This window comes from Taudactylus pleione, unplaced genomic scaffold (assembly GCF_031769625.1).
Source record: "Taudactylus pleione unplaced genomic scaffold, aTauple2 ptg000571l, whole genome shotgun sequence".
In the NCBI taxonomy this organism is placed as follows: domain Eukaryota; kingdom Metazoa; phylum Chordata; class Amphibia; order Anura; family Myobatrachidae; genus Taudactylus; species Taudactylus pleione.
Genome location: NW_028284973.1, coordinates 1,475,402 through 1,500,216, shown reverse-complemented (window position 1 = coordinate 1,500,216; position 24,815 = coordinate 1,475,402). Strand labels below are relative to the sequence as shown.

Here is a 24,815-nt window from a genome sequence, read left to right as displayed (position 1 = left end):
AACCAATCGCTTGCCAAGGCATAAGCACGCCCAACATGTCTTACCGTGCGGCCACTTTGTGTATGCGTACGCCCAATCGCACAGGCAGAGCCGCCCACCAGCAACACGTCATCTCCAGGAAGTGTATTAAAACATTGGTACATCGAGCACCATCGGATGTGAACGCAGTGCTTGTGGTAGCTTTACCCTACCGCAAGCATTGTCAGGAAATCAGTGTTAAAAAATGGCAAGTGACGTGTACTATGACGCTGCCTGTTAATTATGCACACCTCTAAAACGGCGTTGTGAACACTGGCGTGCCTGGGTGCTTCATCTCCAACCCCCCGTTATTAGTGTCCTGCCCCTGTTACCCACCCACAAATGGCCTCTCCTGTCACTCATTACCCTGGGCTGTCTTTGCTGGGGGGCGAGCGAGCATTATGCAATCGCAGTGTGTAGTTCGCGCACACGCAGAACGAAGTGTGCATGTACGCAGAACATTGGGCCGCTTGCGAGCGCACGCATATAGCGAACGGGTCTGAATCAGGCCCAGAGTTCAGTATACTCGGTTCTGCAGCATGCGCCAATATTTTCACTGGGTCTGGCCATAATGTCATATACTAGTAACATTAATAAATATAATAACTCTAGAATATAATATTTATATGAATGTGGAGTAGTGATTTCATCAATTATAATCATTGTGTCACTGATTTGATATAATAATAGGTTTATAGAAAATAATATTTGTCTATTATAAAGAGTATAGATCCGATAATTGGTTGGCCACATCTGGCATCGGTTTCGCTGCCATGGTTTATAGCCACGATATCTAATGATGGCAGCATGATTGTCTGGTAAAATGTCTGTCTGTCTGACAGATGTATTATCTGACAGTCTATTTCCAGTACCATGAGCATCCTAGTAGATGCTTTGTGAGGTCAGACCGATTTATCTGAGATAAATACAGATTGTACGTGCGTACACATGATAAAATCCCGTGTCGGGTCATAAAATTCTCAGAAGATCTGATAGATCATTCTACAGTGTGTAATCAGATTTACATACAGGTGTAAAGATAACCTTGATATTATAAATCACCTTAGTTTTGTTGCCTGGTAATAAATATCTAAAGTATACTGTGAACGACACAGAACAGAAAATGTTAATTGTTCATGCAAAACATTTGAGTAACTTCACAGAGTAAAGGCCCCTATATACCGTACGATATTTTAAACGATATTGCCGTTTTTGACAGATTGGAACGACAAATCCTTTAAAAAGTGCCGTTTGTAGGCACGATGTGATGCGCGCTCCCATTGATCGTGGTCGCTGGTCTCTTCAACATGCAGAAAGATCTCAACTTGTCTCACGATTTGACACGCATCGTTCCGTGTGTATGCACGATGAACGATTTCATAGACGCCGAACGAATTGTTGTCATTTTTCCGGGACACTCCCCTCCACCATTTTGTGGCAGCCGACGGAGAGACAGAAGATGCATCGTGAGGTTGTTTGCTGCCAAACGATATTAACGATTTGCAGTCCATCTATATCGTTTGATCGTTTGTACAATCGTTCCTTGTGTATGCACAGTATCGTTTGTCCGGGAATGTTCAGGAGTTCAAGGGAAATCGTTAATGAGATTGGATCGTTACCTACATCGTACCGTGTTTACCCACTTTAAGAATGGAATACTGGTAATCACCCCCTGGAAACCAAACAAGAGAAGTCATACTGTGCATAGACAATATGAACAATTGCTAAGATCTTCATACGGAACCTGAGAAGTCATACTGTGCATAGACAACATAAACAATTACTAAGATCTTCATACGGAACCTGAGAAGTCATACTGTTCATAGACAAAATTAACAATTACTAAGATCTTCATATGGAACCTGAGAAGTCATACTGTGCATAGACAATATGAACAATTACTGAGATCTTCATACAGAACAAGAGAAGTCACACTGTGCATTGACAATATGAACAGTTACTGAGATCTTCATGAGGAACAAGAGAAGTCACACTGTACATAGACAATAGGAACAGTTACTGAGATCTTCATATGGAACCTGAGATGTCATACTGAGCATAGACAATATGAACAATTACTGAGATCTTCATGAGGAACAAGAGAAGTCACACTGTACATAGGCAATAAGAACAGTTACTGAGATCTTCATATGGAACCTGAGATGTCATACTGAGCATAGACAATATGAACAATTACTGAGATCTTCATGAGGAACAAGAGAAGTCACACTGTACATAGACAATAGGAACAGTTACTGAGATCTTCATATGGAACCTGAGATGTCATACTGAGCATAGACAATATGAACAATTACTGAGATCTTCATGAGGAACAAGAGAAGTCACACTGTACATAGACAATAGGAACAGTTACTGAGATCTTCATATGGAACCTGAGATGTCATACTGAGCATAGACAATATGAACAATTACTGAGATCTTCATGAGGAACAAGATAAGTCATACTGTGCAGGTGTCAATGCATAAAATAAATAACAGATACTGAGAATTGCAGTAAGGATACAGAAAGAAAGAAATGTGCAGTTTTCTAAATACACATAAGGGCTGATTCTAAGGGGTATATTTACTAAAGTGCGGGTCTCAAATTCCACTTCTCATTTATCTAGAAAATAATAGCTAGAATCTGATTGGTTGCTATGGGCAACTTTTCCACTTTTGTAAACCCGCACTTTAGTAAATATACCCCTGAGTCTGACACATCTGTGGCCTCTTTACCTGAATGGCCGCGGCAGCCTGCTCACTAGCTTCTGCCGATGCGAGAGTCCGCCCGTGTATACAGAAACGCCGCGTGTCTGCATGTGGAAGCCCATCCCCCCCACTCTTTTTCTGTCCACAGCTGTTATCATTAGTATCTGGGATTGCAATCACCCCATGCCGGGTGCAGACAATCTCTCTCAAACGACCCATCTCCACCCGCACGCTACGATCACGCACCAAACTCGTTCTACATGCCCATGACTCCTACTAGATGGTACAGATCCATACGTTTGTGAGTTCTCCGTCCCCAAAAACGCCCATTTCACGGATAGTGTGGTTCGTTGAAGGACGGATAAGTCTGCACGCACAGGCGAACTCCGTCCATGCGCATAAGTCTGATTTTGGCGCACGTTCAGGGTTGGGCTGAGACCTCTTTACCAGGGTTGGGCTGAGACCTCTTTACCAGGGTTGGGCTGGGACCTGGGAAGTTGCCGGTAGACTCAGCAAATTCCCGAATCTTAAGTCTGAAAGGGCCCATTATAGAACCTTTCTAGCCGGCTGTCAATCCATGACGTAGAGCGTTAACCGGACCATTAAGCATATGTGCTGTGGTAATTCTAGCCTGTAAACACTCACGTCTGCTTTCCACGAGGACATGCAAATTATCACTGCTAGCTGTACTCCCATATGGTCCTCTATGGTAAATATATGGTTAGTTCCTGCGATCGCTTCCTCTGTAACTGTGTATACATATTCCATCATATACTGCGGAATAACAAGAGATTTATTACCCAGCTCAGGGCTGGAGGGGACTGTACAGTATAACACTGAAATGTGATTCATGCTTTCCTCCCATTAAGGGGTTAACTCTATAGCCTGTGGGAAAGTCTGAACCTATTTGTCAGAGGACAGATGTGTCCAGAATGTCCCGGTAAGGATCTCGATTGGAGGTTTGTCAAGGGGGGGTATATACAATTTTAAAAACATTCTAGCAGATACGCTCTTCCGTATAGCAGAGTGTTGCATTGTCTTGGTTTCAGTTCTCATGTTGCAGCATTGAGCATCCTCTGTCTGGATAGATTGGGACTCGTCCTGTGCGATTTGCTGCCAAAGTTCCCCTTTCTCTTAGCTTGTATCGCATAGGGGGTAATTTGAGTCATACATGTGTTATTCCAGTACAGATATATTGATACATTAAATCATCCTTGAAATGATACAGTACATCTGTTCACAGTGTGTGTAATGTCTAGTTGGCTGCTGGAGGATACTGTAGCTAATGAATTTGTAATGGAACAGATTGTAACAAGTCTCTATGGTGCTCCCATTGCATATATATTGGAAGTAGCCATTATGTGGCCAGAGCCAGTAGTCCGTTCTCAAGGAATTGGTGACAACACTGAGGCACGAGGCACGTCAGTGATGCCACTAGCTCTACTGAGTGTAGTTTAGAGTATAAATGACATACATACATATGTACATTTGCATTACACCAGCATACACACCGGTAAGAGAATATGAGAAAATCAGGTGTATGATTTGCAAATTAATGTACTCTTCACACAGTGCAAAATGCCAAAAATAGTGGATGTATCACCCATACGTCCCCAGGTTTCAAATCCCTGTAACCAGTGAAATTATGAGAATATTCTTAGAAGCAACATATTTTAGGATATACAGAAGCAGGAATGGGGCAGTGACATGATATGAGGGGGGAGGTGAAGGCAGCAGGAAGCCAATGACTGAGCGTTATATAGTGGAAGGTGCAGGGTCCCCAGCAGCACAGAGTAAATCAGGAGATGAGTGATGTGTCAGTAAGGACAGGGCTGCATGTAACGGGGCAGTGACATGATGTAAGGAAGTGAATGAAGGCAGCAGGAAACCAATGACTGAGAGTTATATAGTGAAAGGAGCAGGGTCCACAGCAGCACAGAGTATATCAGGAGATGAGTGATGTGTTAGTGAGGACAGGGCTGCATGTGAAAGGGGAAGTGACAGGATGTGAGGAGGGGAATGGAGGCAGCAGGAAGTAACAGACAGAGAGGCTTATTCAGCATTGTACGCAAGTGCAATGCTCAACGCAGATTCCCGATGGTTGAGAATCTACGATTGCGCAGGACCCATTCTGCGAGTGTGCAGAATAGATCTGTATCATTGCACGCAGCCCCTTCTGTGCCTCTGCCTGATTGACAGGCAGAGGCATTTAAGGGGCGGTGCAGGGACAGAGGTGGCCGGCGTTCCCAGAAACAGGGGCGTGTCCGCCTCGTTTCCTGGAGTGGAAAGGCCAGGGACTGCGTCGATGCAGCTTCCTGGCCTCGCAAGATGGCCAGCCTGAGTAAGCTGAGGCTTACTCAGTTGGCCGATGCCCTGGCGCTGTCCACCATCGCGACCATCGACCACCGATGGGCGCGATGGTGAGCCCAGCCTGCGACCACAAATGCAGCAGGGGTGTCATACACTTTCTGCTGTATTTGCATACTAGCAAGGACGGAATGGCAAAGCTGCATGCGATCCTTGCTGAATCACCCCCAGCGTTATATAGTGGGAGGAGCAGGGTCCCCAGCAGCACAGAGGAGATCAGGAGATGAGTGATGTGTCAGTGAGGACAGGGCTGCATGTGACAGGCGCAGTGACATGATGTGAAGAAGGGAATGGGGGCAGCAGGAAGTCAGTAAGTTATATATTTGTAGGAGCAGAATCCCCAGCAGCACAGAGTATATAAGGAGATAAGTGAGGCGCAAGGGCGTCACCGGGTAGGGTGACACTTGGGGCGGTACTTATTTTGCCCTTGTGCGCACAAAAGGGGGCGTGACCTCGAGCCTGCCACGCTTCCTGATGTGCCATTATGGGAGAATGACCGCGTGTCAATCTCCCATCATCGTCATGCTGAGGGACTTGCCAAGGTGCTTCGGGAGCTGTTGGGAAGCCCCCAGCCTCCCCCAGCACTGTGTGTATGATGCAGCTGATGTCTTCACATGCATAGATCAGCCAAATAGTGCTCAGGGGCGAAGTTCCCCTCCTCGCACTTTTTCTACGGGCTCCATTCGCACAACATTCTGGGGCGCTATTTTGGCGGTCACAGACTACTGTATCACTGCTGGGGGCCAGAGCACGAGGAGGAAATATGTTCGGCACATGCACAGAACGGATTTCCTCTTATACACCCGGGTGACGGATGCAGACGGCACGGTGGCATGATGTGCACCAGCATCAGTTAAAACCCAGCTGGCAGGTGCGATCGTGCCAGGTAAGTGGTTAAAGACCCTAAGCTACTGGGTGTCCTGATAGATGAGTGTATAATGTCAATGTAGGGTGTTACATATAAATGGGAGCTTCTCAAATCCACTTCCCCTTCCTTCCTTTGTGGTTAGAGTCTGCACACTATTTGGCAACAGAGAAATAGCGTTTATGCCACATAGATTGCCGCAAACATGAAAACACCTCTTGTATCGTAAGAGAAAATGTTGCTGGTGGGTTTGAATAAGATTCAATTCAACCAACAGAAGAAATTACATCTTGCATCACAGCGATAAATTAATGTCTCTCTATTGGTTCTACTGTAGATCTCTTTCTCATCCGGAGCTTTTATCCGTGCCGATGTGAGCGAGTGGGGAATGAGTTTAACTCTCCGGGCGCCCGGCTCTGACTTCAAGAACACGCTGGGACTGTGCGGGATGTTTGATGGAAACGCCAACAATGATTTTCATGACACCAAAGGAGTCCAACTGGAAGAGACAGCCCACAGCCGTCTTTATTTCATCAATGAATGGAAGTAAGTAAGAAGTGTCACCTCTATGCCTTAAAGCTGATACTTGCATGTACGTGTTTAATGCTTGGTGTGTGTACAAATTTGTGGCATGGTCAACTCATGTCTGTCTGTCTGTCTGTCTGCATGTACTCGGGGAACAGCCTCCGCCTACTGCAGAAAACCCAAAACACAAACAACATAAGTATTGATAACTATTGGTCTTCTGGGCGTCTCTATAAACGGAATCCGTATGATTTACCGCCGGCCGCATGGGGGTGCCTAACCCTAACCCCCCCTTCCTCTAGCCTAACCCTAACCTCTCGGGGGGGGTGCCTAACCCCGTCCCCCCCAGGAGCCCCTAACCTAACCCTCCCCCCCCCGCGTGGCTGTCCGCGCCCGGCTTACCTTCGATCAGTAAGCTGGGTGTCGGGCTCCCGGCGTAGGTCTAATGACATGCGTCGGGATTTCAACGCCGGTCATTAGACACATGCCGGGATTAGACAGTCGGAATGCCGACGGTCGGCATTTAGACCGTCGGCATCCCGACTGCATCCCCTATAAAACCACCTTTTGTTTTACATTTCTGACCAGTGGCGTTTTAACAAATAAGGGGGCCCATGCGCAAGTTTTTGTGTAGGCCCCCTGTGCTGGAAAAATGGCACAGCCACATGCAGAGATAGTAGTGAGGAGTCTCTAGTGCCAGCGTCCTTGTTGCCTCTCTGCATGTGCCATATTTCCACACAATTCTTCTATTTTAGAAATATCGTAGGAAAAATGGCGTCAACCACAGCACAAACCGGCCTCGTTTAGAAGTGCAAGGTGTGTGGTGTGAGGGGGTCCCAGGGGTCCGTGTGCACAGCATACCTTGCACCCATTATCGGACATGACCCTGTTTCTGACTACTTTTTTCTTGTTCCTATAGGATTCCCGCAGGAGAAAGTTTCTTTGATAAGGTTCCTACTTCCAAGCCACAAAGCACCAGATATACCAAGTATTGCAGCTGCGTAGCAAAGACAGACATGGAGCATCCATCCCTGAATACGCTTTTCAGCAATTCCCCGCAGGATGATTCTGTCTGCTCAGGCAAGGATAACGTGAGGTTCCCTATGTTCATACCAGTCCTGGATGTTACCAATGAGTACACGTTTTCTGCAGACACAAGTCACGATCTAAGGAAACGCTCATTAGATAACGTTCCCCTGGAGCATGACTCATCGCCTACTGAGGGCGGCCTCCCTGCCGGTCCCATCCACTGTATAACCTGTAAGAATGAATCATGGAGAAACGTCATTTCCAGGAGACAAACGCAAAGCCTGGGAAGCAACAGAAACCATGGCAACCGGCTGCACCGTACAGAACGCGCCAGCAGGAAACGCACCAAACGCCAGAATTATTATGAGTACCTTTCAACGTTTCCATATCAAAGTCTTAGCCAAACGGACTTGGAAGGATTCAGCTACTTTTTCCCGGAAGATCATTCCACCGACACACACCAGGAGTTTCGCCCTTCTTGGCCCACTCCGTCAGGGCTGACTCATTCCCATGCTTCAGCAGTTTGCCAGGAGGCTGCGTTTAACTCCAGTATTGGGAAACTGTGCGCTGGATATCTAGAGAAACGCCTCATGGATGTGATCGACATGTGCGTTACGGACGTATTGTTAAAGGACGACTTTGGCTGGGCAGAAGCAGGGATGGCCCTCTTGGAAAATGAATGTGAAAGGAAACTTTTGGAATTAGGATACGACAGAAAAAAACACTTCCAAACGCCCATAGATCACATTGTCCTTGCCCTGAAATGTCCCGGTCTCTGCAGCGGCAACGGGCAGTGTATGGATTGGGGCTGTGCGTGCTTTGATGGTTATGGTTCATATGACTGCAGCATTTTGTCTGGTAAGTGTGGCCTTCACCTGATCGTATTTAAGTGTATGTTTTACTGCTTCTGTTTATAATGTGCTGCCTTCACTGTTGTCCTTGTAAAGACCAGGTGCCTGAGATCTCTGAGCTTGAAAATTTTGGGCTTTGTGACGTTCGCAAGTACGACTGTACGTCTGTTAGAGTATTCGGACTGGGCTTCAAAGAAACAGCCAGTCTGAAGTGTGAATTTACAAAGCAACAGGTATGTAGTGTCTGTGCGTTTTGGATTTACATTCATCCATGAAGTTTGTTCTTCTGAGACTGAGATGTCCAACTGGTGGGTCACAGGCCACATCCGTCCCTCCAATGGCTTTTTCCTGTGGCTTTTTTGCTTCTGACTAATCCCATTTCAGGATGGTGCCACTTGCCATTTTGCATGAAGAAGACCCTGATGCTGGAGAGACTTTGCTGGGTCCCTCACTGGGTCACAACGCTAATTGCATACGCCAATGGTAGCCGCACATAGATATACAAGGAAGGGAATGACCACTTCTTCCTTTCGCCACAGTGTTAGGCCTACTAAGGGGGAGATTTATCAAACATTCTAAAGAGGACATGTCCATAGCAACCAATTAGATGCTACTGTTGCTATGATTAACTAGTACATTCCATATAATGACAGCTATAAGCTGATTGGTTGCTTTGCGCAAAGCCTTCTCTTTAGAAGGTTTGCTTAATCTCGCCCCAAAGGCATAGACATAAAGTGGAGGGGGAGATTTTTCAGGGCTCGTCCAGCAGCCTAGGCATGCCACGTAGTGGTGGTAAGACATTATGGCCCCCATTTACCAAGGAAGCATAACCCCTTTAGCGCTCGCAAAAGGGGTTATGTCCTCGTTTCTGCATGCGCATAACGCCAAAGCCCCGTCGCTGGTAGCGTTAGGCTGCCAGCAGCCCAGTGGAGGACCTCGTCGAGGACTTCGCTGGACCTCGCCGGAAGTATTGGTAAAGTACCTTGCCGGTAAGTATTGGTAAATACCAGTGAATTTTTCATAAGTATCACAGTGATACTAAACGAAAGATTCCGCTGGTATTTGCCTTCGTTGGTAAATGGGGGCCTATATATTGCTGCGATATGCAGCTGTACATAATGGTAGTTAATGCCACCAATGATACATTGAGCCCCAACCTCAGTGCAAATGCCACTTTGGGACGTCGCAAGACCCATTTTGAGCAAATGCACCTGTTTTGCAGGTTAGTGTAGGGATTTTCAGGACAAGACTGCACAATCGTGAAAGTATAAAGGTTTACTCTTTGAATGGGAGACGTTGGGAGCATTGAGGACTTTCCTTAAGTAGTCTGGCCTAGGTTTACCAATACACTATCCTTATGCACTCAGATACAAAAATAAGATTTGTTTTTTGAGGTGCTAAGATGCTGAGGTATTTATATGAAATAAAGGGATGACAAAGGTGCTGTTTGGGGAAGATCGCAGGATGAGACACAACTTGTTTCTCCCCACAAGCAGGACATTATTCTCCCACACCCACCAAGATGCCGGACATTGGGCCTCATTCTGTACTTTCCATCACACGCATTTTGCATCTCTCAGGTGGTAAAGTTCATTTCGAATGCGCAATAGCGACTTGTGTAATACAGACAATCCCGGTGTCCCCTCACTCACCTAATAAATTTCAGATATAAATGAGGCCAAACCGAGCATTTCTTTGGAAAAAAAAATGAAATATTTTAAAATGAATGAAAGACGTGATAGGTTGGTAGGCTGGTCTTTGTAGTGACATCTCACAGCTACCGCCATGCGCATTTTCATCAGGATCTGCAAACAAGCCAGGTGCAGATTCATTTTACAGGTGCATGTGCAAAGATTGTGAAATGTGCTTGTGCAAATTAAAAAGTATTGCGGGTCTGCATTTATTATAGTTTACAATTGATCTTTATTGTAAACTATAATATTGTGTATAATGTACATGAAAGGCTGTAAAAAGCGGGAAATGAGGATGTTCCACGAAAGTGACCCGTGTTCAGCCAAATTGCTTCATGCGGTGATCCAAATAATCAGCAATTCCATTGGAAAAAGTAAAGACTGTAAAATGCCCATGTTTTATATGTGTCTGTGCAGTTATTGGATGAGAAATAGGAGTCAGTGTATTAGCCTGTGCGATGCATGCGTCAGCGAGTTTCCGGTGAGTCTGGATGATGTTTTAAAGTGGCGACCATGTTTTCAAGTAGCGCAGGTAATTACATTTACCCCTTAGTTTTAGTAAATAGGCATCCTGTGAACCTGATGTTCAGACTGATGGCTTGTGGCCAAATTTGCCACAAGTCCCAGCTGTCAATGTGGACAGGGCAAATACTTTATAGCAGCTACAGTAATTTACCAATCTATAGAACAATTTATATAATATTGGTAGCATTGGATTTTATAGATGAGGAGATATTACTGTATAATGAACAGAAAAGACCTCATTTTGACAACTATAAGAAACCTGTGTGGTTTGGGTCTTATACTGACCAGACCACAGATAATCCATGGGTAACCTAGATACAAATGTTTGCAGCTATAGAGAAATAAATGCCTGACAGAGAGGTAAAGCAATGTATATAGTAGGGATGTGCAGGCTCGGATAGGTTCGAGTTTGCACGCCGAGTTCGGATTTTTCCCTCCAAAAAAACGGAACTCAGAAAGAGGCTAAACGTCATCTTGCATGGACAAACATCATCATTCCTGGACTTTTGTCCAGGAATGATGATGTTTGTCCATGCAGGATGACGTTTAGCCTCTTTCTGAGTTCCGTTTTTTTGGAGGGAAAAATCCGAACTCGGCGTGCAAACTCGAACCTATGCGAGCCTGCACATCCCTAGTATATAGCTAAAGATGCATGAGGGGTACACACGAGCCAATAACTTAATATAAATCTACAGCAAAAAAAAAACCCTTTAATGGAAGCCTGGTGCATTATTTTATCAAAATATGAATGAGAGAGGTTTATCCGTTCTTTACCTACTCTCCCGAAGTTCTGCAGTGAGGTGGGAGAGATCGTGATGATTCGATCTGCTGTGAATCGCGTCATTGCATTCCCACGCACTTGCCCCTTGGACCTCTCCTCCAGTAGAGTTCTAAAAAGTAGGCAGGTATGGGTTGATCACACATTCTGCTAATATATTTGTGTAGTTTACAACTAACCAGTTTCATACCCTTCCCTTTTCTCTCAGTACAGCGGTGGCAGATGGACTCTTCTTGAACCAGTACTAATGGATGCCACCTTCAGGAACTCCAAAGCTGTTGATTGCCAGATTCCTGTAGATGCTTCCCAGTCTGATGGCATGGACCCTGTAGATGACAAGCCCATTGCAAGGTGGCAAATTAAGGTATTTTGTATTTCAGTTGGTAAACTTGGCGTATGGCACATTGGTATAATGCTCAACCAAGCAGCAAGCTTTCAGCGCTGTACAATTGAACTTGCTAAAACAAGTCACATGACCTGACCTAAGATTCAAGAGAATGGAACCTGTTGGCTCACTAGGAACAAGTGGCATCCCTTTGTGCTCCAGTAAAGTCACAAGTGTTATGTTCATAGGCTGCATGCTCATGAATATTGGTTCTACCCACAAAATGGCCACCATCATTGTGCATTGATAACAGGGAGACACTAACCTGTAGGTGCTCTGAGGTAACTCTGACTTCCCATGATGCCTTACCACAAAATGGCTGCCTCCTTTGTGCATTATTGAGGGGTATACAGTAAGCCATAGTTACTACTGTAAAAAAAAAAAACATGCTGGTAAACTACAGTGACTCTGGGAAGAAGTTAAGTAGCCTATGTGCTAAATGATTTGGAGGACGGAGTGCATTTCATATGCATGAAGGTAATTAAACACCCAAGCCAGTGGGTGTCGGCCTCCGGACAAGAAGGGGCTAGTTGTATAGTGAGGTAGTGTTATGGAGTGGGGTTAGGTATGGTTAGCCTATAGGATTGGGCAGGGGGTGGGTTTTTCTGTGCTAGTTCAGTGTTGCTGCTTGGCAGCCATTTCATAGAAATTTCTCTGGTCTGCTGTTTCCCACCCTCCCTCCCATATTCATTGAGTTGTTTGGCGTCGGCTTGTCTTGTGGCGGGAAAGAACGGTAGCAGTTGCCATCTATCTCTGGAGCTTGAGGTGCTCTCCCTTCCAATACATGGCTTAGGCTAATTCTAGCCTACTGGGGTCAGCGGCAAACACCTAACCAGGTGGGCCTCACGCTGTGTCATTGGGTTGGGAGGTGGATACCTTGGGCGTGGTAATGGGCTGGCTGCTTGCCTCCTATTTAGAAGATGGGTGTGAGTATGCAGTTGGTGATCTTGCATTGTGGGGCCGTTCTTTCTGCGCCACCATACTTTGTCTGTCTTTCTTTCTTCTTCTATTAGTTAGTTCAGTTATATTTTAAATAGTTGAATTAATTTAAAAATAAATAAAGCTGACCTTCCTTTCCCCTTACACAAGTCTCTGTGTCGTTATATCACTATGATTATTGTTGATGGTTTACCCTGCACTGTTAGGAGGGAGCACTCATCAGGCGATGGGGAGTTTAAAATCAACCAAGTTCGGTTATCATTTTTAAGTAAATCATTTCTCACCTGACAAACTAGATAATTGACCAACTGAAATACTGTATAGTAAATACAGATGTGATCATATACACTTATCCTTTAATCGTGCCATTTAGCCTCGTTTGGCGTTCCACTGACTTTGGGACTAAAACTGCTTGCGGTGTGCTGTAAATGATCCATAATTTACCCTTAGGGCCTGATTCACTACCGATCGCAACTGCGATTGCAATAGCGATTACGCACGCAGTCTCACTGTGATAGTATGCTAATCCATTGCCGCTGCAGCACAACGTAATTACACCCACTTTACCTTACACACATTCGTATTGTTTAGCAAGACTGCAAAACCTTTGGTACAATCGAGTACCATCGCAGCCTCACGCACACTTGCACAAGGTCTGACCACACTCAGATATTGCTAACTTCATTGCACGCTATGAGTCCTCAGGCTGCGTAGGGCATTGCAGTGGCTAATTTATGCACGCCCCTGCAACGGCGTCCCCCATCACCACCCATAAAAGGCACTTCCTGTCAATCACTCTGTGATGGGTCTGCGTGGTCACCGCAATCGCAGTGCCCGGCATGTGCACTGCCATGCATGCGCAGTACGCAACAGTCGGCTGTTTGCGTGCGTAATCGCAGTTGCGATTGGTAATGAATCAGGACCTTAGTCAGATGTTGCGCGGTTCATACATTACTCATGTGACTTCTGAAATAGTTTAAACTTTAAAACCCATGAAAGAACAGAAGTTTAAATAAGTTCAGTCCTCAGTATCACTGCATGCAGACTACAAGGGGGCTTATATCCCGCTTATTGCATTATCGCTTTCTACAGGAAAATAATAACAATCCAAACTTCTACTGAACAGCAAAATAACTAAAGAACTAAAATAAAAATATAAATACAGCTCGCAGCTATTATTTTATTACAAATTGCAGCGGTTGTTTGAAGTATAAGTAAATGTGTCAGTTCTTATGTGTTATTCAGTGTTCTGCGGTAATTTACATTCCACACATTTATCCTCAGGTATCAAATGATGGTGATGTGTTCAGTAACTTTAAATCAATGATGTTATATGACGGAGCCTGTCAGACCTGTGACCCTTTGTCCGATGGGCTGTGTATATTAAAGGTACGTTGCGCACTGCTTGTCGCTTGCACTGCCCCAGTGGCTCAAGGCTCTGCTTAGCATCTATGATAATAATGGTTTGTACTTTGCTTTTTGGTATTTTTTTTTTTCTTTTTTTTTTTCATCATTCTGATAAAAAGTCAAATCAGACCCAAAACTGAAAAATGTAGTTTTGGGTTGAATGAAATAAGTTAAACATAAATGATAAATATTATTTAACCATGTATCTGGGGTCTCCCTGATTTGGCAGGTTACCTGGGGTCTGCTATAGCCAGACGATGCAGTGCCATCACCATGGGGCTCTCTGTATGATAGGAGCTTTCCTTGGCAAGAGGTAGAAGACCGTTCTCAGACCACATTACACATTAGGGACTCTTCTCACTCTCCCTGAATAGAGGTGAAGCAGATTACAGGGCCTGGAGACAGAGGCGTCACTAGGGTTGGTGTCACCCGGTACTGTAATGCACGGTGACACCCCCCCCCCCCCCCCCCACAGAGAAAAAATCGGGACCATGGAGCGCAGCTCTGCGAACTCTTCCCCCTTACCAGTCCAGCAGTCACACTGTGCTCCTCACGGAATGCCAGGCGCACCCGGCAGGCGTGTCGATGCCACGCCCGATATTCTGGGTAGCAATGCTTAAAGTGGTCCTAGAGATGTGGTGGAACGACCCCCCCCTCCCCCGGCGATTTATCAATAAAAGGACAGCGTGCGCCTAAGGCGTGTAGCGCAAAAAAGGGGCGTGATCTTGAAAGAAAGGGACATGGCCATACAATACTATCCCTAATTCAAATTACGCCACACAGTAGCACAATCTTATCCACATTACACCGCACATAGTGCTAGAGATTCACATTACACCATAAAGTAGTGTCCCTTATTTATGTTCTGACACACAGTAGTGCCCATTTCACACAATGACCACGTTATTGACACTTATACACAATGCCCACAGTAGTAGTGCCCCTTATTCAATGCCCCCAGTAATAGTGTCCATTATGCAGTTTCCCCTTTAGTAATACCCCTGTAGTTGTGCCCAATATGCAGTGCTTCCTGTATTAGAACCCATTATGCAATGCCTCCTATATTAAAGCCCATTATGCAATGCTTCCTGTATTAGAGCCCCTGATGCTGTGCCCCCAGTAGCTCCCCTTATGCAGTACCCCCTATAGTGCCCTTATACAGTACCCCAGTAGTGCCCTTATACAGTACCCCCAGTAGCACCCCTTATACAGTGCCCCCTATAGTGCCCTTATACAGTACCCCCAGTAGTGCCCTTACACAGTACCCCCAGTAGCACCCCTTATACAGTGCCCCCTATAGTGCCCTTATACTGTACCCCAGTAGTGCCCTTATACAGTACCCCGCAGGAGTTCCCCTTATGCAGTGCCCCCAGACAATAGTGCCCCATATGCTGTGCCTTCTATAATGCCCTTATACTGTGCCCCCTATACAGTACCCCCAGTAGTGCCCCCAGAACACCCCCAGTAATGCCCCTTATGCTGTGCCCCCTCCCCTGTGCAATACTAGTACTTACCTATCTTCAGGATGTCCACTCCAGGCTGGCTTCCACCAGGAGGGTTCCGGGCGCGCACCACCTTCTTCCTCATGCCGCGCGAGTGATGACGTCACCGTGGCCGGCGTCCAGAGCCACACACAGGCACATAGAAATGCTCTGTGCCTGTCTGTGGCTCTGGACGCCGGCCGCGGAGAGAGTCACTCCCGGCGGCGGCGGAGTGCAAGACCTCGGTGGAGAGGAAGGGGGTGTGCTGGCAGCAGGTGCGGCCTGCGGCTCTGTATGCTTCTGTTTTTGGTGTCACCCCCTTGAAGGGTGACACCCGATGCGGGCCGCACCCCCCTTCTGACGCCACTGCCTGGAGATGAGGGCAGAACAGTTAGGAGGGCATAGTGTGGGGTCATTGTGAAATTTGTACCCTATACATCTATTCATGGCCACGACATCTTGGGGGGGGGGGGGGGGTGACTGATTCTCCTTGGTAGACCTGGGCCCTCAGAAAAGCCTTGATCAGGGTACTTGTAGCTGCCTCCCGACTCTCAGTGCCTATGGTAGCGGGTAGGCCTATAGCCCCTTGGCACCCTGCAATGTTCATATGTCCACCGGTATACGTTTATGATGCCGGCGGTCGCAATGCCGACCGCCGGCATCTAGACTACAGAATCCCGGCGAGATTTAACTAACCTACGCCGGGAGACCGGCGCCCGGCATCCTGATCGAAGGGATGCCGAGCGCGGACAGCCGCGGGGGGGGGGGGAGAGCTAGGTTTAGGGTTCCCGGGGACTTAGGGTTAGGCACCCCCCCGGGAGGTTAGGGTTAGCTAGGGGGAGGGAGAGTTAGGGTTAGGCACCTCCCAGGGGGACTTAGGTTTAGGTGGCGGGGAAAGGGGGGGTTAGGGTTAGGCACAGGGGGGGAGGTTAGGGTTAGGCACCCTAAAGGAGGGTTAGGGGGCAGAGTTAGGTTAGTTTATACTTATCTCCTAGACGATAGGGATTTCCTTCCATGTCGGGCTGGCGCTGCCAGCGGTGTTTCATACCGAATGCGTTCCACCACTGCCTCAACCTACTATGAATGAAGCTGAAACTGCCTTCAGCAATTTCTTAGAAGTGCAGAGTTGGTGACAAACGGCATCACCTGGTCCCCCTCACACATTTTTGTGTAAAGCCCTGTAAATGTATTGTTCTGCCCTTACGAGGGAGCCTACAGTAGTTTCATACAAACACACTGCTTGCAGCAGAAATCATGAGACCCCTGGGTTAGACAGAATGTCAGAACAGAAGTACTATCTTTTGGTCATCTTATAGAATACCTGAAAATGTATTTTTAGTTATTAAATAAATGCTAATTTCATCCAGGATTTTGCTTTCTTGGAAAATGCTACTCTATAAAGTGACGTCAGTCCCCAGGTGGTGGGATTCAATAATTTTTAGCCAACATGGTAAATGAAGTCACCGCTCCCTGATTAATAACTTCAGGGTCTCTGTCCAGCTGTTCTAACGTCACTGGGAGGGAACCTCTTACTGAGTGATGTAAGTCTGCTTTCAGCCCAGTCATCTTTTGTGATTGTCTTCCAGGAGAAAACATGTAACATCGATGGGCTTTGCTATGCTCAAGGCGACGCAAACCCGACCAGCCCATGTTTACTCTGCAAACCGGATATCTCAAAGCTAACGTGGTCCATTGCTGAAAGTAAGCGCTTCTATTATAGTACTGCGGATTATTTCTACCTCTGTTGAAGTGAGGTGATTAGTTACTAATGATGTCTCTTTATTATTATTTTTCCCACATATATTGCATATGTAAAGCTTCTATGTACCCATTTGCACTCTTCCTCCAATTAGTATTATTATTATGATTATTAATATTACTATCCCTTAGAGAGAGAGAGAGATTTCTGCACCTTCTGGTGCAATGCCTGGCCACCATAATGGCCACAGATCGGACCAATGTAAAGCTGAAAGGAGTGACATTTTGGGAAAAGGCGTCGGCCTGAACAGTACAAATCCCACACCTTAATGTTAACTTCCCTATGAGATGGTATAATCCCACAGGTGGTTGCTATGGGCTAATGCACATTCTGCATACATAAACCCCAAAGTGTATTCTCTATAGATCAGAATTGATAGATACAATGACATGTATACTGACGGACTATACAATCCTTTATCATAGGCCCGCATTATTCTTTTTGTTTAAAATAATAATCCATTGTACCCCGCACTGTATTCTGTTTTGAAATGTGTCCATTAATAGCATTAGTCAGAAAAAATGAAGGAAAGAACAGTATATTTAATTATTGCCTATTACATTTAAAAAAACATATAACTAATGATACAGCATTAATTATATGATACAGCGTTAATTTGACAAACAAGGTAATACATACTGTACTATATTGCACGAAAAACTTTATATAGTGACTGAGGTGTAGTTGCCTTATGTAATAGACCATTTACCATAGCAGTCCTGATGTGACCGCTGTCCATTCATCAAGCTCTGGGAACTGACGCCATCTTCAGACAGCACTAGCTCGCTGAGCCCCGCTCCTTCCTATTGGAAGAGAACCGAAGTGCAAAGAGGGATCCCTCCGCCTCGTCCAGCTCTAGCTGTGCGAATGCATAAATTAAGTTCAAGCATGAGCAGTTATGGATGGTGCCCGGTAGTGTAAACTTTTGCCTGTAGTAGCTATTGGCTCGCGTGACGGTTGCATTTTGGAGCAGCTATTCCGTCACCAAAGCAATACTGAAGTGCTCCAGTGCTGTAACTCGCTCGGAGTTGGAAACATCATTTTCGTCAGACCATCGGGAGTTAATGGATAGGCTCCTGTAACACATGAATATGCATATTGTACTCAGTCAGCACCAAATATATACTTGTATCTGATGTTAATTCTAACAATTAGTCCTAAAGGTTACACATGTCACTATGGGGCCTATTCATCATTGATAAATGGTCTGGTAACCATGCAGTTTAGTTACAGGGCCATTCATCACCTGATATTCAGCAAACTCCGAAAACGTAAAGTTTTCGGAGTTTGCTTGCGAGAACAAGCGCCATCTTCAGATGGCGCTTGTACTCAGATCCCCGCTCCTTCCTTTGGGAAGGAGTTCCGGGGATGTAAAGAAGAGTCCGGATGGATCCCTCCACCACCTTCTCACTACCTCCTCAGCGGCTTTGTACATGCGTGACCTCGGGGATGAGGTAAGTTATGCAGCTACTTCTGTAGCTGCAATACAAACCGAGGGGCCAGCTGCTTTTCGTAGCAGCTGTCCCCGCACCGGAGCAATGATGATTTGTTCCGGTGCAAAGATTCCCCCACTGCGAGTCGGTTCCTTAAGTATCCCTCGCAGCGAGATCAATACTTAATCATCGGCGGCCATCATCGGCGGCCATACTGTGATGATGAATAGGCACCCAGAAATGATATACGCCATGATACCCATTGGATGATCTTGGGAAGTACCGTTGCCTAATAAGCTTGCACTTTATTACTGGATATATGTTTGGGCAGCGGAGGACTTCGGAGCATATTCAGAGTACATACATTGCACACTGGAGGTATAGGAAAGAGACAGGCTGCCTACAGTATAAGGTTTCAAAAGTTTATAAGCAATTTAAAAACAAAACTGAAAGTACTATACATTACAAAAGTATTATAATCCCTATTTGTATGTTGCCCTAGGCATGTACATAGGCTGCCTATGTGGTATATTCTGCTACTTTTGTATTAAAAAATAATTGTACATAATGAGAGTTATGATAAAACACAACGTAAATTCTCTTTCAGACAACCAGCCTCCTGTGATTCATTCGCTGCCTGATATATTGCAGACGTTTTATAGTGAAAACTTTCTGTACCAGTTCATGGGGTCAGATCCGGAAGGTGCAGCGATCCTGTTCACATTAGAATCCGGTCCGGAGGGGGCCACATTATCTCCGGCAGGATTGTTAATCTGGAAAGTTATGTCGCAGAGCACAGAGAAATTTGTCTTTTCCATAACCGATGACTGCAACGCAAAGACCACGGAAACGGTGGAGGTGAGTCACGTGGCCATTCTGTAATCGCTTCTCCTGTTGGGAGCTGCAATGATTTTGCTCGTATTTCTCAAAGCGGATAATTATACTGCTATACTAACTGAGTATAAAGAGAATTCCTGGGGTCATTAGTAAATTTGGTGGCTTCTGTTTGTGGTAACACAACAATTGCCTCCTCTGCTACACAAGTGCGAGCAGCCTGAAGTTCCCACGTTAGGTATGGGTTCTCCTAGCAACAGAGAAGTGCTATAGCGATCTACAAGGTCTGAAAAACATTAGGGCAGATATTATTCTATTTAACATGATTTACTCAGTCTGCTACCAGGGGAGGACGTATTAACATTTTAACATTTCTAACATTAACGTATCTATAATGGGTGCAGGGTGTGTGGTGCACATGGGCACCTGGGTCCAGGGGGGCCTACACCGCACACACTGCACCCATATAGTGCAATACTTACCTGTCCCTAGTCTCTGCAGCATCGGAACAGCGCTGCAGAGCAGCAAAAATCACATATGGTAAATGGTGGTGGCCATTTTCCCGGTGACTCACGCATGTTCATAAAACGTATCCCCAGGAATAAGGCACAGGCGCCATTTTCCTGGAGACCCATGCATGCTCAGTAGATTCTGGCAGTAAACCAGAATCTACTGCTTTGCCAGAGAGAGAGGGGGGGTCCAAACGGAGGCTGCACACGGGCCCTCTCCTCTCTTAAAACGCCCCTGGGCATAATACTCAATTGTTGAGCACCATTGAGGGGAGCCACATGGACTGCTTAGGCAGTAGTTACACCATGGCTGCTGGATCAAATTAAGAGAAGGTAAATGCTCACTGCTATACAAGACACGGGAGAAGGCACATTTTATAAAATGATAGGTAGAAGTTACTTGGTTGCTATGGGCTACTTCTCTACTGGTCCACTTCTCCACTCTTAGATTGAAATGAGTGGACATGGCACCATTTCTGATACCCTACAAGCCTTCCCGTTATAGGGGATCTAATGTAGACTTCTTGAGGCCAGCTGAAGCCAAAAGCTGAAATAATGATACTTGATGTTCATTGATGTATAGATTCTGCTAATTGACACACAGGCTCCCAGTATCCTACAGAATCCACTTCAAACGCCTGACGCTCACCTACAAATCCCCATATCCTCCAATTTTCTTTCAGTCTACCAAACCTTTCAACTAATTTCCTTTTCCCACTTTCTCCTTCATGACTTCTCCTATGCTGCTTCCTATGTACCTCCACATTCAATTAAACTATCTACTAGTCTCCAAGGCTTCAAATGAGCCCTAAAAGCTCATCTTTTTATAACTGCCTATAAACCTCCTCCTAACTCTTCCTCCCCACACCTACTCGTGTGGTACCTGGTGTAATGAGGCGATGATATGTGTGATGGATAAACACAGGTCAGATGGTATCTTGTTGCAGCACAGCTTCAGGAATTCATGGCCTGGACAGCAGTGTTGCTTCTTCCTTCTTACCACATCACAGCAGAGAGGCAAGGGTTCTTCCTACATACTGTTTACATACAATTTGAACACAATGTTTTGTAACAAGAATATTTACAGTTGTTTATTTTAGCAACCCAAACACAGGCTGGAATTGGTCATTGAGATATGGGGGAGATGTACTAAACCTTGGAGAGCAAAAAAGTGGAGGGAGATAAACGACCAACCAATCAGCTGCTAACTGTAATTTTTCAAACACAGCCTGTAGCATGACAGGAGCTGATTGGTTGGTATTTCTTTATCTCTCTCCACTTTATCTCTCTCCAAGGGCCAAATGTGAGAGTTTAGAGAATGTGAGCGTTTAGCAGTAAGCTCTCGTGCTTTTTATACTCGGCCAATGTAATAGAGTCTGAGAACAGGCAAACTCTCATGTGTTTAGACTCAGAAAACTCTCACGATTAAACTCTCATCCAGATGTTTTCCCATTTTGAAGATAAATCTCAACTAATGTGAGTTTACTGCTAAACTCTCTAATTTTCTAGGCTCTCACCCTATTATATTTGGCTCTAAGGGTTAGTTCATCTCCCCCTTAGAATGTTGCTTTAAATATTTCTCAATAAAGGTCACACAAATCACAATAACATAAACACTCTAGTATACTTTAAATAAATTGGATGTATATTATTCTGACTGAATATCTGAAATACTGCTAAATACAGTTCTGGAATGTACTTACAGACCTACTAAAATTGATTCCAAGAATATACAGAAATGAACCTCATCCCTTTAAAATACTAAAATTGAATATTCACACAGAATATCACCGTTCACTAAATATGCCTTTTATTACTTTACCAAAGGTATTGGTTTATATAGATAACTATTTTCTTTACCAAAATAAGCAGTGCCCTTAAGGCTGTAACACAATAGTCCAGAGGTTCCCAAACTCGGTCCTCAAGGCACCCTCTTCAGAATATTATTGTTCATACTGTATACCAGAGTTTCCCAAACTCTGCCATTACAGTCTAGGGGCGGCCGAATTCAATTAGAGGCGAAAAACCGCGATCGGCAAAAAGTTTTTGCCGCCTGTTTTCAAAGTATCTCCATGTTCAATTCCGGGACGTTTCCGCCTGGGCAAAATCTCCATAGTCTAAAACAGGCGAAAAAGTTTCTCCACCGAAAGGCAGGAAAAAGAAGTCCAAAATCTATATTTTGGGGTACAAATGTGATGATTTAGTTCAGAACCCTTGGAACCCCTAATGACTAATTAGGCAAAAATGATTAAATAAACTTAATTCACCCCAAAAAGTCATTTTTGTGTCAAAAATTTTAAAGTGTTGGAAATGGGGTAAAAAGTAGTGGGTCTAGTATTTTGGGGGGCTATAAGGTGTTTTTAGGATTGCAGGAGGCTGCAGCAGGTGTATTTTTCAGATTTTTTAAATCTTCACTTTAGAGGCACCAAAATATACTACAGTATTACCCATTTACATGTACCCCAAATTTATCTGCGGTACTTATTTTTCTCAAAAAACATTGCTTTATATAATTTTACAACACTTATGTAAATATGCATATAACAGCCCTTTGATGCAATATAAGATCACTAAATACTATTATTAGGGCTATTAATACTCTTCTATATTGATTCCCAGGGGTCAGTGAGGCTTTTTATGGGGTACAGACTGACTTCCCCCAAAATATGCCGTCCTTTTCGCTAGTTTCACTACATTCGCCTATCCAAGTTTTTTCCTGTATTGGAATTGAATAAGGAGAAAAGCAGGGGCGCGCATGGCGAAAACAGGCAAATGAGGGGAAAACATTGCGTCCAAAAAGGCGAAGGAGGCGAAATCTTTACGATTTTCGCCAATCTCAGCTTTTCGCGGCTAATTGAATCTGGCCCTAGGTTTTAAGGATATCAATGGTTGAGCACAGATGGTTAAATCAAAAGACTGAGGTTCTAGTTAGGTCACCTGTGCAGAAGCATGGATATCCTTAAAACCTGGCCAATTGAGGACCGAGTTTGGGAACCTCTGCAATAGCCTGTGAGCTTCAGGCACAGGTGCGATCCAACTAGTTACCTGGTTATTACCTAAAGTGCAAAGTCCCAATAAGTTTAGCTGGTGGACTTGGCATTGGCACGTTGGGGAGCATTTTCCTTAATGGTGTAACACTGCAGTACTGTTAAGTAGTAAACATCACATTTCTATCCACTATCAGGGTGCTTCGTAATAATTATATATTTATTTTATTTTGCACTTTTCTCCATAAGAAATTAAGGCTTGGTTGCAAGTAGGGTCAATGTCCGTATCACAATAAAAGGGTTTGTCTGTGAAACAGTTGGATTTCTCTCACGAAATCAGTAGCAGGATATCTGGTATAATTTCCCCTCTGAAGACAGTCACAGCAGACACGTGGGCAGCACTCTCAGTTCTGATCTCTGCGGTGCACCACAAGTCCCAGCCCTCACTCTGCAGCATGACTCTGGGTTTGTTGTTTCTGTGTCAATCATGACTGTCCCACTATGGGCCGTATTCAATTAGTTTCGCACCCACGATACTTTTTCGCATGCCGTACTTTTCGCCGACATCGCGTGTTTTGAGGTCGAAAACTTTTCGTGCGCCCCCGCTATTCGCCGTATTCAATTCCAAAAGACGCGAAAACGCAACCCAGCGACTACAAACCAGTCGAAAAGTGCTGTCAGAATTGGGGGAATCAGATCTGATACCCCCTAAAAGAAGCACTAACATTGGGGATCAATGTACATGCCCCCGATTAGCCCTAATAAAGCTATTTGGGGTACTTAAGGTGTGTCAATGTCTTCTATTTAATGTCTTTGCACACGTGGTGAAGAATAGCATTAAGCATTTTTTTGGGGTGAAAATAAGTAGTCCTGTCAAATTTGTGGTACTTGAAAATGGGTGCTAGCATGGTTTAAAGTCGCTAAAGTATAGTTTAAAAAAACGTAAAAAACGCACCTGAAGCACGCACCTGCAATCCAACAAACACCTCACCCATACTTGCAGACCGCTAGTTTTGAAGTTTGTACCCCCACTTTGCACTTTTTCACCCTCATTTTCAAAGTGCTTTTTTTTTTTTTACAGTTATCCTTTGGGGGCTGTCCCAAGGGTGCAGAGTGGTTTCCCCACCTTTGCACCCCAAAATAGCGATTTTGCACTATTTTTTCTCCACCTATTCAGAGGTGGATATTTTTCGCCTATTACATTGCATTGCGTTTTCGCGTACGCGAAAAGTGTTTGCAATTGAATACGGAGATAAGTTTCCACCTGGCGAAAAGTCGTACTTTTTCGCGGATTCTGACTTTACACGGCTAATTGAATAGGGCCTATATCTGTCTTACTGCACAACCAGGACACCTAGGGGTAAATGGTATAGCCTGCATGAGGCATTGGCGAGTTTCTGGTGAACCTGCCTAATGTTTTAAAGGTACAGTCATTTCAAAGTTAAACTCACCGATGCTTGCATCGCGCAGGCTGTTACATTTATCCCTAAGCATGGAGAGAGATACAGTGGAGAGAGATAATGCACCAACCAATCAGCTTCTGTCATGTTGCAGGCTGTGTTTGAAAGTGACCTTTATGAGCTTATTGGTTGGTACTTTGGGGGAGATTTAATAAAGCTTGGAGAGAGATAAAATTGGAGATTAATAGCACCAACCAATCAGCTCCTAACTGTCATTTTTAAAACACAGCCTGTAAATTGACAGTTAGGAGATGATTGGTTGG

General features: G+C 44.9%; 1 protein-coding gene across 1 annotated transcript in view; it reads left to right on the top strand.

Annotated features, from left to right (window-relative positions):
• The window catches only part of VWDE (von Willebrand factor D and EGF domains), a 138,417-nt gene that overhangs the window by 59,146 nt on the left and 54,456 nt on the right, over positions 1-24,815 (top strand). The window contains exons 10-16 of the mRNA XM_088453096.1: positions 6,297-6,505; positions 7,404-8,371; positions 8,461-8,597; positions 11,567-11,722; positions 13,967-14,071; positions 17,157-17,271; positions 19,370-19,620. Of these exons, the coding sequence (XP_088309222.1) occupies positions 6,297-6,505; positions 7,404-8,371; positions 8,461-8,597; positions 11,567-11,722; positions 13,967-14,071; positions 17,157-17,271; positions 19,370-19,620 (1,941 nt within the window). The remainder of the gene's footprint in view (positions 1-6,296; positions 6,506-7,403; positions 8,372-8,460; positions 8,598-11,566; positions 11,723-13,966; positions 14,072-17,156; positions 17,272-19,369; positions 19,621-24,815) is intronic.